This window comes from Typha latifolia, chromosome 3 (genome assembly GCF_019914945.1).
Source record: "Typha latifolia isolate L0001 chromosome 3, TyphaL0001v2, whole genome shotgun sequence".
Lineage (NCBI taxonomy): Eukaryota > Viridiplantae > Streptophyta > Magnoliopsida > Poales > Typhaceae > Typha > Typha latifolia.
In genome coordinates, this window is record NC_133088.1 from 2681686 (window position 1) to 2698730 (window position 17045).

General features: G+C 38.7%; 2 protein-coding genes across 5 annotated transcripts; both read right to left on the bottom strand.

Annotated features, from left to right (window-relative positions):
- Positions 1 to 32: 32 nt before the first annotated feature.
- Positions 33 to 6525, bottom strand: LOC140784214 (ETO1-like protein 1). 3 transcript variants are annotated; one of them, XM_073131479.1, is made up of 6 exons: positions 6264 to 6525; positions 5575 to 5898; positions 3758 to 5467; positions 3350 to 3641; positions 1330 to 1639; positions 33 to 556 (listed from the first exon to the last, which is right to left on the bottom strand). In XM_073131479.1, exons 2-6 carry the CDS (start codon positions 5697 to 5699, stop codon positions 336 to 338), a joined length of 2658 nt encoding a protein of 885 aa, XP_072987580.1. In that variant the 5' UTR covers positions 5700 to 5898; positions 6264 to 6525; the 3' UTR covers positions 33 to 335. The 3 variants fall into 3 exon arrangements, with proteins under 3 accessions (XP_072987580.1, XP_072987579.1, XP_072987577.1); XM_073131478.1 differs by having other exon boundaries at positions 5575 to 6178; XM_073131476.1 differs by having other exon boundaries at positions 5575 to 6525.
- Positions 6526 to 7812: 1287 nt separating this feature from the next.
- LOC140783820 (VAN3-binding protein-like) lies at positions 7813 to 11012 on the bottom strand. Of its 2 annotated transcripts, none has more exons than XM_073130890.1 (6): positions 10641 to 11012; positions 10162 to 10278; positions 8921 to 9314; positions 8555 to 8830; positions 8378 to 8485; positions 7813 to 8292 (listed from the first exon to the last, which is right to left on the bottom strand). In XM_073130890.1, the coding sequence occupies exons 1-6, from the start codon at positions 10902 to 10904 to the stop codon at positions 8084 to 8086; spliced, it is 1368 nt and encodes a 455-aa protein (XP_072986991.1). In that variant the 5' UTR covers positions 10905 to 11012; the 3' UTR covers positions 7813 to 8083. The 2 variants fall into 2 exon arrangements, with proteins under 2 accessions (XP_072986991.1, XP_072986992.1); XM_073130891.1 differs by having other exon boundaries at positions 10162 to 10275; positions 10641 to 10993.
- Between the last annotated feature and the right edge of the window lie 6033 nt (positions 11013 to 17045).

A 17045-nucleotide genomic window follows, 5' to 3' on the forward strand; every position in this document is an offset into this window, starting at 1 on the left:
AATGTTAAACTGCATGCAAAAAGAGATCCAAGTGCCAAAAGCGTCTATCTATATCATCTGGTTTGCTCTTGCCATTTCCTCTCAATTACATGGAGATATTCCTATCCTGAATCTTTCATTGCCTCAAAATTTGCATTTCATTCAGCTTAACAAAATTTCAAGAAGGGCAACAATGATCACTCCACTTCGGCACATATGTGGGATAACTAGGCAAAATATTCTACATGAGAGAATTGAGGGAAGAAAGAGAAAGAATGCAGAACAAAGGCGCGCAGATCACGAGGTGCAGCTGCGTCGTTGATCTGATGTAGTGAACACTGGATTTACGTCACCTGTTATGGCTCTTGGCTGTTTACTCTCCTGTGGAGCTCAAGCATCTCTTGATGGTTGGGATCCAATGAGAGGGCAGCCCGACAGTCTCGAAGAGCACTGGGGACATCACCAATGTGCTCGTGGAAGGCTGCACGCAGATGCAAGAGGTGAAGGTCAGCTTTGAACGCGATCGCCCTAGCCAGCTCTGCTATAGCTTCCTTCTCCTTGTGGCTGTCCATCAGAACTGGATGTAATGAAAAGAAGAGAAGAGATCACTTGTCAGAAACAGAGCTACCAAATACAAGCAAGGAATTCAAGGAACCCAGGTTCCACGTGAAGATAAGAGAAGCCAAAGTTTAGTCTCATGCAGGATCCAAATTGCACCCTATATTAATTGGAGTCTATTACCTTGATCAGGATCCAACATGAAAACTGAGATATCTGATCAGATTCCAGATTCATATATACAGGTCTGCTTACCGATCAGAACCTGATAAAGCTGGATCCAGCTGAGATAACCATAGGGTGGATGGTTTATTTCTTCATTTTTCTTACAAGGTGAAAGCAGTAAGACAAGGAGAAAACTGGAAGCACAAAAAAGAGCGAAAGAAAAAGGAGGAAAGCACGCAAGAATTTATAGTAATATTCCTAAGCTATGTAATAGTTGATGCAAAATTTGCAAGAAAGGTAAAGTGAAAAGCAGAAAAAGGAGTACTAGTGCACAAAAAAGAGTTTCCTAACTTGCTTATCTTTTTATCAAGTTTCAGGTCAGCTGTGCCGTTATAAATATCATCAAAGAGGATGGGAGCTGAAAAGGAAATGACAGGACAAAAGTACAAAACATTACCAAATATAATTTGATTGGAATATCTCGGAATGCAAACCCATAAAAGGTTTGGGTAGAAAATCTAGCAACAAGACAAATCTACATGCATATATTACAGGACAGACTAGATTGTATTTTAATATATATATATATATATATAGGTTTAGGGGGGGAGAGAGAGAGAGTCTTACCTGCAGCTCGATATCTGTAAGGATAAACTCTTAATGGGTCCAATTGAGTTACTATCTGCAAGTCTTCTTTTGTAAGTTCACGATCACAGTATTCAGACCGTTTCTCATATGCAGATGCATTGCTTCTGGCCTTCTCTATTAATTTGGTCATCTCCTCGTATGCAGCATTTCTGTCATTCTTCAGAAAATGGACTCGGGCAAGACCCTGATGGGCCCTGGTGTGCCGAATCTTTAAGGCACTGATGTAACAATCAGCCGCTAAGTCCAACTTCCCACAATCAACGTATACGCTACCTAGGTTGTTCAACGCCTGGGTATCATGTATAGAAGAAAATAAATGCTTAACTCTGAAATATGACCTCTAGCAAGTCAAATGGATTCAAGCTTATTGGTTTCGTAAATGTAGAGTACCATCAAAGAATGTAAATTCATTCTGGTAGATGCAAGCAGAAGAATATGCATGATCATCCAAATTTCATCAAAATGTTTGCCTACAGCAAATCAGATTCAAGCTAATTCAAAGGTTTCATTTCAGTTACAAGCAAAATGCTTTTAGAAGTTTGAACAAGGGTGCCAAAATTGTCCCATCTTAAATACTGCAACTACCAAGTAAAAAGAAACATCTTCTGAGAATGATACACAGAAATGCTGATGAAGACAACTGAAAAAGCATGGACATTCCACTGTAAGAGTTAAAAACATATGCTGCAAATACAATGTACCACAATTTACTTTGCTTAAAATCCAGCTACCATTAATTACAAATGGTTAAAGAACTACTGATTTTCACAACTGCATAAAGATTGGGGATAATAGCACAGAAAGAACCCAAAGATATTTCTTGTTGTTCATCTGATGAGCCCCATACAAGAAATGAAGTGTCAAGCTTTTAGTTGCTTCAATGTTAAGAGACCAGTAAGGAAGCAAAAGCTAACATGAGAGAAACAATAATAGCAACATACTTATCAAACAAAGGTAACAAGAAAATAGTCTTTGCTGTTAAATAAAATAATACAAGAGACACTTATTCACTTATCTAGGGACCTCAGAATAAACTCTTCATCGCATCCACTACCAATTTGTCCTTAATTTGTACATATACAATCAAATCCAAGAACCACCGTAAGACCTAAGCGTTCAATCGTTGACTTGCCACAGAAATAAGAAGTTCAAAAACCCCACTCGTAGTAGCAATCTAAAGAATATTCTCTCATTATACTAACTTCAGGAATATGATCACAAAATCCCTTCAGTCTGAAAGTACTTAAAGATGTTCAGAACTTCTAAGCATCTTCTATAACAATCAGATCTAGTCATATTCAATTATGATTACCTTCCATTGTGAAAACATCCTTTTCATAAAAGACGAGACAATCAAAATATAACAGTAAAGAAATGATGACTCAATCTCCAACGTAGGCCTTGTGATCGTATTATAATTCCCTTGAGGAGATAATGGTTAACACATGATACTATGAAATAATTAAATAAACATGTTATAGGGTTTAGACATACCTTTCTGACAAGTGATCACTGAGGTCATGCAAGCAGCTATCATACAAAATTATGCATCACAAAACACAACAACCAGGAAACCAAGATAACTGCAAGCGTCTTCTCTATGCACACCCAAAAGATTTATACTTAGATTAATGCCCAGAGCAATTTTGACTTTATTATTTTAAAACTCAGTTTTATTGAGATATCTTCTTCAGTAAAACTCAACTGGATAGTGGTTTCCCTATCAGAAGGTTGTTTCAGAATGGACTATGTCCACAATTGTATTACTGTCCATCATTCACCTAACCAACAGATTGCCTTAAAAGAAAAGCAGAAAAATCTGTCAGCTACTCTGCTTGACTTAATGACTTAAGAGACAAGAACTGAACAGCCAAGAGCACTGTAGAATAGATAAAGCAAAGCAATGTGGATTTGAACTTATAAAGAATTAGGTAACTCATTCATACTTGGGCATTGAGAATAAGCACCAAGCTAAAGAAGGTGAACTAACAACACTGACCTGACCCTTCCTTAGTCTGTCCGAAGGACATTTTAGAGCATCTTCCAGAAGTGATACAACAGTGTCAGAACAGGATGGATCAAGACTTGAATCTGCCAGAGCATATGCTTTCAAAAAGAAAGCCTCAAATGATCTTTGGATTGAGATTGACTCCTCCGCTTTACGCAGTCCTTCCTCACAGTGACCAGTATCATAAAGAATCCAGCCCTCATAGACCAAACGCTCATGCTCTGTTGCTGCATGTTGGCGTGCTAGCTGTAGACTACGCATTGCGGCTTCAGGACAGTTCAACCTGAGCACAAAAATATAAGCTCTCTATCGGCAATAATTTGAAGTTTTAAACAATAAAATAAAAACAAAGCAGACTGCATAAGTCGATGATGAAATAGCAGAATCCTCATAAGTTACCTAAGAAGAAGCAAAGACTGCCTGAAGTACAAAACACCTTTGGCAGCATCTGACTCAAGCATCTGGTAGATCACTGAGAGAGAGCCTATATCATCCACTGATGACCAACGATCATAAAGTTGAAGCCAACAATCAGCAGTAGTCCACTGCTCCACATGCTCCCTGACAAGTATACACAGCTGGGATGCAGCTACACGCCCTTCCAACATTCGGTACTCAGGAGATAGCGTAAGAATTGCTTGGACATCACACAGAGCAGCTCTGTAATCTTCAAGCGTCAAATACAAGCAAAATCGAAGTTCTAAGCATTCCAAAGCCAGTTTAAAACCTAGAACACGGTTAATTTCAGCTAGGGCAAGTTTTGGATCTTGTTTTCTCATCAACAATGCTGCTCGATACATATAAGGGTAAATAAGAGTGGGGTCAAACTCTGTTGCCTTATCAAGGTCTTCACATTTCCTATCACCTTCAGTATACAAAGATCTCTCCTGATACATCCACCCTAGAGGTTGATAGGAAGACATTACAGAGCTCAATCTCTCATATGCAGACAGTTTATCACCCTTTATACAAGCTATTCTAGCTAATCCTGCAACAGAATAGATATGACCAGCAGAAAAGGCTGCATTAAAGTTGTGCTCAGCTTCATTATACTCCTTTCTCAAAAGTCTTATGCACCCAAGCTGATGAAATGCTACTTGTCTTTGCCTAGTATTGTTTGCTGACTCTACCAACTTCTCTGAGAATAACACTGTTGTATTTGATTTGGGGTCTATGCTTATTGCAACTTCACTCAGCAAACAATACAAAGAAAATGAGGCATGGCCAACCATGATTGATCTCTGCTGCTTATTAGCATCAGAGAAAATCTTAACAACTTGGTCATCCTTCAGACACTCGGGGAGTTCGTGTAAGAATACTTGCAAACATGAAGCAGCAAGAACAGGAGCATTCTCTTCCATTGCACACTCCATGAGGTCAATAGCATCTTGTCTTGTGGAAACCAAAGATGCCAATTTCCTATCACAAGTATCTTTAAGCTTCTCACAGCAAAACTTATTTGCAAATACTAAGATCTCTAATAAAATGTCCAGAGACAAATCATCTAAGTTCCCCGTACAGCTGAAGCCAGAGACAACTCTCATGCCCATAGGCGAGATACCATTCTCAGACAAATCAATGACCTCAAGATGCGACTCCGTGAAGGACCCATTAAGCATAGTGTGGAATGGAACCGACAAAGAAGCAATCTTCTGTCTATCACATGCAATCTTCTCTTCTCTAATTTGGAAGAACACAGTAGTGGAAACTTGTGCCATACTGCAATCACATGTTTCAATGAGTTCGAAAGTACCAACAGGGATCTCAGAAACAATATCCAGAAGCCTAAATTCTTGACAGCACTTCCCACATGATGCAAGAAGATCTGATATCAGCTCTTCTCCTTGCTTCTCGAACCTCAGCCATGCTCCATACACAAGTTTCTCATAAATACTGCTTGCATTCTGCCAAGCAGAAAGGAGGCTCCTTTGGAGCAATTTGACTTCCCCGAGACCACGAAAGACCTGAAACTGAAGCAAATATAGGTTCGACCTGTCATAAGGAGCGCACTGCTCAAGTTCTTCATGGATCTGAGCTAAGACTTCAACATAGTCAACAGGTTTAAATAACGGGAGAACTGGCGGCTCAGCAACCTTAATAAGAGATCCTCTATATCAGAAACAAACAAGCATGCACCTTATTGTTAAGAAGATAAAAAGAACCAAATCATGCAAAAGAGGGAAAAAAAAAAGGAGATTAGCACAGGATCAACTTACATGGAAGAGGGGGAGTATGAGGAGGATTTGGACATTTTACCCCTCTCAACTTGAAGCCAGGACTGAGGATTAAGGGCATGGAGCTGTGTTTCTTTGCAGGATTCGGAGAGGAACACGTTCCTCATGGTACATAGAAGAGAGAAAAACTCCCAAATCTCCACAATCTCCAGATGGGTACTTACCCTCAAAATATCAAAGCAAGAGGGTAATTTGACAAACAAAAACAACCCTTATGTCTCAAATATCACTCACCACCTGCATCGATTTAGGCAATCTTTCCAGCACCACGACCAACAATTTTACAAACCAAATAGAGAGTTATACCTGGACTAGCCAAAAGGAACTAATTTTGAGAAAAGAAAAGGAAGAAAAAATTAAATAAAAAGAAAAACTCCTCTCTTCAAACAATTCCTAGATATAAACAGGCGTCTACCACGAAACAAGAAAGAAAGGAGTCTCCTTTCTCCCACCCAAATCGCTACAACAACAAAAAGACCAAGCTATCGGAGGAATGAACGAATCGAATAAGAGAAAAGGGGTCCCTTTCGGCCAACCATCCACGAGATAACCCATCCAAGATCCAACCAAGATCTCTACAAGGGGGCTACCAAGAATACCCAACTCAGATCAATCAAAGCGCTGCAAGGAAGGACAAGAACACGCACGCAGAAGCAGAGAACCCCACCAACCTTGTTAGGTTCCGCAGACAAACCCACGAGCTCCCAGACCCACCTCTGATATCAGCAACCAAGAAGAAGGAGGAAGACCCAACGACGCCTCTCCTTACTTCATTAAAAGTCTCCGATCCGATCTACGAGAGAGAGAGAGAGGGGAGAGAGAGGGGAGAGAGAAGGTGGAGGCACACAGAGTAGGAGAAAATAAAAGGGAATAAATAATTGGAAAAAATTAGAAGGAAAATAAAAATAAAAAATAGGGAATGATTGGTACAGTGTGAGGCTAACACATGGTTAGATTTTGGAAACGGTGGGTGCAACCACAGTGATTTGGCACTCTCGTGTTATTAAAGGCATCAAGATATCGCAATCTTTGGCTCATTGACTTTTTGTTGCCATGAACTGGCAAAGGACTGGACTAACGTCTACTAGGTGGTTGGCAAGGTTTGAGTTCGAGCTACGGTTTCGGTCGTCAAACCTCCGCCAGTCCGCCGAGAAGTAGCCAGTAGCCTCGACCCGAACCCAATCCCCGCGGACTCCAATCATCATTTCTTGGGCTAAATTGGGCCCAACTGATCCCACTTTGGGCCTGATTTCAGGCCAAACTAGGATAATTATACTTAGATTCTTGAATTATTGCCTATTTTTATATGGACCCCTTTCTAATTGTCCTTCTAATAGTGGTTGTGGTGTGATTAATTTTGAGAGATCTGGGGATATAATTAAAGGAGAACTATTCCTAAACTCCTCTAAACTATCACTATTCTTTTAATTTTCTTGTAACGTATAAATTTTTCGAACTATAGAAATCGTGATCATTCAGAGAGCTTAAATATAATTAACTTAAAAATAAATTAGAGAGTTTATGATAGTTAGAAGTTTAGGCGTGACTAACCATAAGAATAACATATAAGAATAACATATTCTTCTAAGTTGTAATTGGCCTTGACCCACAACGAGAGTCTTGTCTCACACGTTTTGTTCTTCCTTGGATTCAACATTTTGGTCAAATAATAAGTTATCTCCTCTTGCATTTTATATTACTTCTCTGCTAAGTAGATTAAGAAAGCCCACGTAGAAAAAGACCAGTGAAGATTCTGCATCTAATTAGCTAAAGAGGGAGGGAGGGGGTGTTTTGAGTTCATCCCTGTAGGCCATCTCATTGATTGACTGAGCTGGATGTTTGACAAATGCATTAGATAGAGTTGCATAAACAAAACATGTCAACTCAACTCATTACTAGATTTAAAAAAGTAGGCCAGCCAGCATGCAAATTTATTTATGATGACAAGTTTCATGTTGTCTTCACCAATAAACTAACACTTATTCACAATTTACCGAGTTATCGTACTTGTCAGAGATGAAGAATTAAAGCAACTTATAGTAGAGGTTCACAAGATCTAATCTTATAAAACATTACAATCTGAACCTTTGCTGTTGTTGTGGGTCTCATCCAGTGTATCTATATATTCCTGTTGATAAAAGGTAATATACTCTCTTCACACTACTAATAACTAGCATTGCTTTTGCTCCGGTCAAAAGATTCTTCCCTCCAACTATGGACTAACATGAACAATGTGCTTTTGCTTTCACAAAATGTACAGCTACAATTCAAAACAAAAGCATAGAGAGAGAAAAAGAAAAGAAAAGAAAGCTAAAGACACAGTAAAGGCACATACATCTCTCATTGATCTGATGATTCTCTCCCTTTTTTTCTCTCTTTTTACAACGAGAGATGGAACCCACTTCACCACTTTAACCCTTGAATCCTCTCAATTGCAAAACATTCCATTGCCAAGGATCTACAGCTAGCAAAAAGGATCATTCTATTCTCATCAAGCAAGATGCTTCCTCTCGCCGGCAATGGCGAGGAGCCGCGCCACTCCTTGCGTCCACATCTCGTACTCCCTCCGGCTTCGGCACTCGAACTCGATGACACGGCGCTCTGCCGTCCTCAGACCGAAGTATCGCCGCTGCTCGCCGCCTTCCAGCAAGTGCCGACCGGGCCACGCGGTGACATCCTTGCACACCTCTATAACCACATCTGCAGTGGATATTCACAAAATCACTGATCAATATATATACAACAATCATAAGGGAATTGGACTGAAACCTTCCCTTGGGCTTACTCTTTTTCTTCTTGGTGATGGTTCCTGCGACATGCCTACTCTTCGTCTTAAGAGTCACCTGACCCATTCTGTTAATGTAAACAGACACAACCTTCCAATGAAGCGCGCCTACAATTTTTCGATCGAAGTTAAGCAAACATTAACCAATTCATTCAAAATAAAAGGGAAAGGAGATACCTTTTCTTGTACGCTTGAGGAGCTCGGTTCCACGAGCAAGTAGTTCTTGGCTACATAAGCCCAAGAAGTTCTCTTCCTCATTGAGTACTAACTCGTCACTAAAACTACTCCCATTGCTATTTAATTCCTTCTGCTGCTGCTTGCTCTGGCGATGCTTGTGATGTCCTCCTCCTCCTCCTCCTCCCCCCATCCCTCCCTTCTCCACTGGGATTACTGCCGCAATGTTCCACACCTCCTTGAGAGCTCTCGCCTTCAAGGCCGCCGCGCCTCGCAAAGCTGACATTTACGAAATGGGTCAGTCAATGAGAGGTGTTTTTAACTCGATTCAATGACAATTGTCGAATTTGGCGTTGTTAGTGTTGATACCAGTAGCAGCTGCCGCTGTGATGGTTGTGATATCCCCTGGAGCCCTGACATTGACGGCAGAGCCGACGACCGCCGCAAGGTGTTCGCGCTCAGCCCCCATGGATTCTGCCGCCTCGACGCACTGGGCGGCGACGAGGGTGGCGGCAGATGCGACCGCCATGTCGGTCCGAGCAGCGCGGTCATCTTTGCTCGACCCAGAGGCCGCGGCAGTTGCGGCAGCTATAGCGGCGACAGCGGCCGCCACGCCGGCAACGGAGACGGCGGCGTGGAGCTGAGCGTTGTGGGTTCGGGTTTCTTCTTTCTTTTTCTCTCTCCTCTCCTTGAGCCATCTACCAACGGTCTTGTTGTTTCCTCTGTAGGATTGGGGCTTTGGAGTGTTACTAGCTCGGCAGTACTGCAGGGAATATCAAATGCTTCGTTTAAAAATGAAGAAGAATCCTTTGATTACATATTTTTTTCCAGAAAACATAATGAAAAGGAGTTAATTCGCAAATATGCATCAAAGATGAGGTTTGGTGCAATAAGAATAAAACGCAGGTGGTAACATGCAAATTAAGTAAAGGAGGCAAGAACTGAAGAGACTCTACTTTTTCTACTCTGTGTGCGTGAGAGAGAGAGAGAGAAGGACAAAATGGGCAGTGATTTTGCTTCTTCACCCAGCGACCAAAACGAAGACAAAGTCTGCTAAGGAATCAAAGCTTCTTACGTTCCAAGGAAAACCAAAAACCACAATCCAACGAATGACAAAGCTTTGCTCAGAGAACTACAAGACAAGGACCAAATTAAAAATATTTTTGCACACTTTCCCAGAACACCCCTCTGTGCTTCTACTACAACCACCAAAATGCCCGTTTAAACCCTCTGGTGTGTATCCTCTTCGAATCTTTTGACCTTAGCTTTGTCTTCCCCAATACATGGGGCCATGGCCCATGGGGGCCATCTCTTAATCTCGCTTAAACCCAAATCAAACCTAATTAGTATTAATAATGGCTTAAAATGGCAACCAATGATGCACAAAGGTGGCCATTAAATTACACGCCTGGCGATAGAGATGTCAGGTGTTTTATCGGAAGAAGAGAAAGGAACCTCTCGTTAATCTTTTCTCTCTCTAGAATTCTGCAGGTCTCCAGCTTCCAAATAGGCTTCTTTAAACGCAAAAGAAACGAAACAAGCATAGTAGTAATAAAGGAGGGCAAGACCGAGCAAAGAGAAATATTCTTTTTAGTTTAGAGAGAGGAGACCTTAATGTCGTCGATTTCGGATGGGGAGACTGGAGGACTATCGGAGAGAGATCCTCCACCGTTCAATGGGCCACTGCTGTGGGAGAGCCGTCCAGATGTGAGTGGAGACACTTCCTGCTATAATAGCGAGAAAACAAAGTAAAATGTGAGCAGTAGAGAGAGAGAGAGAGAGTGAGAGTAGATTAAAGCATGAAAACAGTGCTAATTAATATATTCAAACAGAGTAATGAGAACTTTATTTCCATAAAAAATTCCATCTTTCAGCATTTTGACAACATTTTAAGGAAACAAAAGACCATCAATTCATACAAACAAAAATAGAACTTGGAGAATACCCAACTCACCGACCAAGACCTTATAGCATCAAAATCTTCACCAGAGTGACAAAAACGGAGACAAGTTTTTGGAATATTTTATAGTTTAACAACATTTACAGAACTATATCCGTCGATTAGTCCTAAAATAATAACCGAACTCACCGACTGCGACATTATCCTCTCCATAATGAGCTGGGAGGTGGCCGAGGATGCGAAGGAGAAGGGGTTCCCGGCGACCACCGCCGCCTCCTCCATCTCGCCGGCAGCGTCCTCCGGGATGGCTCCGGCGTTCGCCGATGGAAGGTGGAGCGGTGGCGGGACCAGGGCTTTGGAGACGTCAAAGGCGGGGGCGCTCCAAGAGCGAGACAAGAACTCCATTGGGTCGCGGGGGATCTCCGGCCGCCATGGCTCTCGTGGGCCATCCATCGTTGTGGGGATTGCAGCGGTGGGTGGTGGATTTTATAGGAAAAGAAGAGACGAGAAGAGAAGGAGTTTCGTGTGATAAGACACGGTTCAGTCGCTCTCTCCATCTCTGTCCTATTTATTAGTGAAAGTGACTAAAATAGCCTTGTCTGGGTTGCAAGACCCGGGGGCATTAAGGACAATTGACTCCGTATCCCTTTATTATTACTATTTTTTAAAATTAGACTTTTATCACCATTCTAGTGCCCACACTCTAATTAGAATTTAAAAAATATATCAATATTTATTATTTAACTCCATATTTCGTTTTTAATACCTCAAAAATATTCTAACACTAATTTTCTCGGCGAAGAACTATCACATAGATGCAAATAATTTTTAAAAATCAGGCTTTTAAGATCAAATGAGAAGGATTTTTTTTAAAATAAAAACAAAATTGCATTATGGATTAAGTGCGTGTGAGGCAAATAACTCCCATCCCAAATGCAGCCTAAGCCGAAAGATATCTTACGACTTCCCTAATAATATGTTATGAGAGACCTTAAAAGAGGAGTAATTTTTAGAAGTCACAATATGTCAGCAGTAAGAGCCTCTGATCAATGACTCAGGGGAGAAAGGGGTGGAGGGTACTTTGATCACCTTCAGACCCTCGCTAACCTCCATTGCTTCAGTAGCTAAGAGAGAATCAAAATCTTGCACACTTATCTCACTAGGTCATATAAAGAATTAATTCTTATTGAGTTTGACCCAACCAGGAGACTGTGTTTCCAGTACAGTGGTATTCTCTATTTTGCTATTAGATACTATTAAGTTAGCGTTACTTCCAAATATTCTAATAAATTTTAATAGGGTTGACAAATCACATAATTTTGCTACCAAATTCTGAAAATAAATGTCTGGCAAATAATGTCAATTTAGAGGAGAGATAGGGATGCATGTGATTAAATGATTTTCAGATCCTCGAAAGCCTGAGTTTACCGTTGCTGTGATGTTTTAAACGGTGAGATATAAGATCACATTTTTCACTAGGAAAAAAAAAAGCTTCATATTATTTAGACCTGAACTATAGCTCTGGCTAACGAATATCATGCTACGCCCTCATATCTCATATCTCTTAAGTGGGATCCTTCACCTTATAGGTGAATCAAAGTGAATTTAAGTAGTTCTTTTGTTAATAACCTATGACTAATAGGACTGGATTCATAATCCGACAAACTGATGATCTTACTCTCATGATACACACGTGGACTTTATAAATTGATTCGTATCACAAAAGTAAAAATGAAATAAAAGACGCTATAATTTTTATCGAGCTTTTAAAAATTAAAATAAAAAGCCTTGGGCAAGACTTGGGGTGTACTTGGAATGGAAGTTTACTTTAGAACTTAGCTCAATTTTTGATATCCGGACTTTGGTACTGGTTAACCACTTAATATAATTTAATACCTTTTTAATTTTTTAAAAAAATATATGGACAAGACAGTCATTCACTGGTGAGCAGTAGGAGTAGCAGAGACGTATAAATAGGATGTGCAGTTCGTTGCAGCACCATCGAGACGTGCACGCCCAAATCAATCAAATCTTGTCTCCCTCTCCATACATACGACTGACCTCAATCAATTCTGCCAACTTGTAGCTCTCAATTTTTTTATCAAACAAAAAATAAAAAATTCTAAATCGTTTGTTTTCATAAATTTGTCCGTGCATTTATTCTTAATCAAATCTTCTGTTAGTCGTAAACATTATTATGTTTTAATACATTCGATGTAAGAGCATTTAAATCCAGAACTAGAACTGGAGCTTCAATCACAGCTTGGAGGCCACTGCGATATCCTCTTAACGGTGATAAAGGATATAATTATATTTTAATTTTTTTAATTCTTGCTTATTTTTTAAATTCGATCTTATTATTTTTTTCGTTGTGCGAATTGAGTCCGTCGATCTTTGTAAAGGATCTCAAATGTTGCTTCTGTTAGCTGTTCATCGAACATATATGTTTTAATCGAATATTTTTAATTAAGAAAACATCACACGAATTGTTGTTTTACTAATTATAGTGCTGTTTTGGGTGTATACTTTTAAAAAGTTAATGTTCGCATATATATATAAGTTAAGTCTAAATAATTTAGGGTAATTTTATTTAGACTTCTTTTATCTCTCACCATTTTATGTATGAATTTTTTTTATCCCACACACTTTTCGATCCATTTTTTTTAGTTTAAAAGTTTATATAATTATTATTTTTTTCTTAGTTGAATGGAGTATATACAAATAATTTTTTTAGTTTAAGAAGTGTACGTAGATAATAAAAAAGTTTAAAAATTGTACATAAAATAATGATTTCAGTAGATCTAAGTAAAATTATCTAAATAATTTAATAAAAAATTACTTGAACGCTAGAATAAAAATAAGAATATTTTAATAGTTAGTTGACTATGAGGGAGTATTCACATAAAAAATAAAAAATTTAAAGGATATACATACGAAAAAAAAGTCATGTGTTTTGATAATTATACATGCTAATACCAACTTTAGAGGGCATACAAGCCACTAATATATATATATATATGCAAAAAAAAACCCCTTAATTTTAAACTCTACGCCATCAATATATTATAAAAATAAAAGGAGAGTAAATAAGAAAGTATTAGTACGTAGCCACGTGAAAAAGTGTAGGAATAGTACGAGCTTCCTCTGCCTCGCGCCGTGCCAGCAAAAGTTGCCCAGAGAGAGAGAGAGAGAGAGAGAGAGAGAGAGAGAGAGAGACTGGAAACTGAAAAGATCCCAATCCTTCACTTATCCCAATATTGCTTGGAATTTGGAGGCTGGAGTTAATAGTAATCTACAATAAGCTTCTCTCGGACCTTCTTCCATCATTAACCGATGTTAGTTTTATATTAACAGAAAATTATTCATAACACCCTATACTTTTTACTATTTTGTTATATTAATCATAAATAAAACCACTTATTTATTACAAAAAATACTCTGCAACATCTCGGCCGGGTTGAGTTTAATTTATCTATTTTATATTTCTTAAATTATTCTTGTCTCGCCCATTTAATAAACTTTTGAGATTAAACAACAGTATTAAATGCTTGGATGATATTTTTTTAGCAAATAGATTGCTCTATTTACAAATAATAAAAAAAATAGTGTTTTCTATGTAATAGAGTTAAATCACAAGGGGAGTAAACCATAAAATTCACCCTAAAAGTTTCAATCATCTAGTCTATATAAATGCGAATCATTATGGTTCTTGTTATGTAATCTTCTGAAAAAGAAAAGAGAGAATGAATGAAAGGAGAGAATAACAGAGACGACATGGAGAAAGAAGTACACGACTTGATCTCCATTTTATGATCATCAGAGATAGTCCATGCAAAAATGATGAGAGTGAGACAGACACCCTAGGGGTTGCCCCACATTTTGGGGCCAAGAAATTTAACGGCTAAAATAGTTTCAAGGACACACAGAAAAAAAAAATCTCTTAAGATAGTTTCAAAAGCCTTACCAATTTAACTTTCTGTATTCATTGACCAACTAATGCTCTGTTTCAAGTTTTCCACTTGTTGCCTCGCTCTACAACCGTTCACAATTGTTAGATAAGCAATTAATCTAAAAGTTTATATTACTAACAACCTAGCTATGAAATTATGTTAAATAACCATGAACTGTAATAAATAACATCCCTAAGTTAGGAAACAGCGAATTTTATTTTTTATATTTTAACAACTAATGTAATCTTTATGACATAAGAAGAGATGATTTGATCATAATAAGTAGTCCAATCCTGTTTTCCTAAGTCTAGTGTTTTCTCATGGAGACAGGGATGGTCTTGTAGCTCTTGTCTAGAGATAGATATAAGATAGTGAGTGAAAGTGAAAGAAGATATTGAAAGGGAGATGTAAGAGAAGAGGGTATGGAGACAAGAGCATCAGGGAATCATCATGAGCCTGCTAACTACATGGCTGTACACAAAAAAGAATGTTTGCGAGACAATTCCACAGGCTACCCCCCCTTTGACCACTCATTGACCAACATCATCACATGCGAAGACCAAAGTGCAGAGAAGATAAGCCCTCCTAGGATCTCCTATTCACTATCCACTTGTGTGTTATTAGCCCTTCAACAAAGAATCATTCTACTCTCTTGTTAACTTTTCTTTTATCAATAAGTTATTTTGTGATCGCTGTTAATGATATTTGGAAGGAGACAGAAGGTCAAAATGTATAATCCTATTTATGTAATCACCACAGAAATAGAGCAATAGCAGCAGCAGCAGCAGCAGCAAAGCTGTTGCTTGATGTCCGTAGATACCCACTACCATCCAGTTTGGGTGAGACCCACTCTGGCTCATGAAAACCCACAGTGGTCTACATCTCAATTCAAACAATTTTCCCATTAGAGCTCAACCATATCCAATGTAGAGCTTGGTCCTCTCATTGTCACCATATCTGGTTGGGGTCTAAGTGGGCTTGTCCTCCACTCTCTTTTTTTTCTTCTTTCTTCGTGGTGAGAAAGGAATTAGTGTGAGCAACAGAGTAAAGGCATGGTGGGGATCCAGAGGCCTTAGCAAAGATCAAAGGCTGTCTCAAAGTTTTGTGAATCCCAATGTGTTAAAAAGAAAAAGAATACCACACAGCATGCGCAAGTGGATCCGAACAAAGTTTGTCAAGAAAAAAATAATGAGCTCAAAACTTAGTCCGAATACTTTTATGTCTACGAACTTTGATTTAAAAAAAGGAAGAAAAAAAATTGTCCAAGAAATCTATAAAACAGATGAGTGCTAAAATGTTTGGAGCAATAGATTCTGATTATTTTTGTGTCTATAATAAAATTGTTCCTATAGTAGAGATTTTCGACTCACTAATATATATTTCAATAAAGTTAATAAATAAACGTAATTTGTAATGATTGGACAGTAGTCTTACAGCTCAGGCTATGATGAAATCAATCGTCATGGCCTCCATCCATGCACAGCAGCAACCATCTACTCGTCAGCTTACTACTACAAAGAGGAGGACACAATCAAATCCACCAAATTCCAAAAACAACCTCCAAAGAATACAAAATAAGACATAGGTAAGAGATGGTTGTGTCAAAAAGCTGAGGAGTGGTGTAAGACAGAGAGTCCTCCAAATCAGAGGTACGGGGGCATAGAAAGGGACTAAAGAAGTCACTTGTCCCCCCCTCCTCTCCTAAAACCCCGAGCTTGAGGTTGAAGCCATTAGCCCTAGAGCTTGTAGCTTATTATACTTATACTATGTGGGCCTCCAGTCTTGGGATGGAAAAAGAGAAAGCAAAGATTTTGAGAGAGAGAGAGAGAGAGAGAGAGAGAGAGAGAGGAGGTGTAGATCTTGCTAATGATGAGTTCATACTGTTTATGTCTCTAAAAGGAGAGAATATAGTGAGGTTTGGAAATTGGAATCCCATCAAACTGGAAAGAAAGTGATATCCATGATATAATAGAAGGTTTTCATAGAAAATGGTGAGGTAGAGGTAGTATACTACTTAGTGATTGACAACTAAGGCTTTAGTTTGGAATAGGAGACATTTAGAAACAAAAAGAATATTAAAAAAAACATCTTAAGTTTTGGCATTATTATCATTCGCATCTTAGAATATTTATCATTTTCATTTTAAATATTTTTGAATTGATTTAACACAATCATATGATTGTTGTCAGTCACAAAAATTATATTAACAATATTTTTTAGATCTTGAATACTAAATATTCACAATTTAATACATCACAGCAATCAAGGTGAAGACACCTAGGCCATCTCACTACTTCACCAAGGAGCCTATTTCAAAATTAAATTTGCATGCTCTCTCTCTAATTGAAAGAAGTACAGACATCAAAAAGAGGAGAGAATAGCAGAGGATTATTGAAGGAGGAAAAAAGTATGATAACTAGCAATCCACGGTACTGAAACAGCGCCGTTCAAAGTAAGGCGTTCCAAAATCCGAGAAAGTAAAAGGCAAGCCAAGAAAGAAACAAAGGGCAATGTATAGGGATGATGGTAGTACTGTAGAGCATATCACATCACAATAAAGAAACTAAAGAGAACAATCAAATCTTTTGATCAAAATGGTGTCATTAAATAAAGACCAATACGAGGAGAACTGTATGAAGTATAT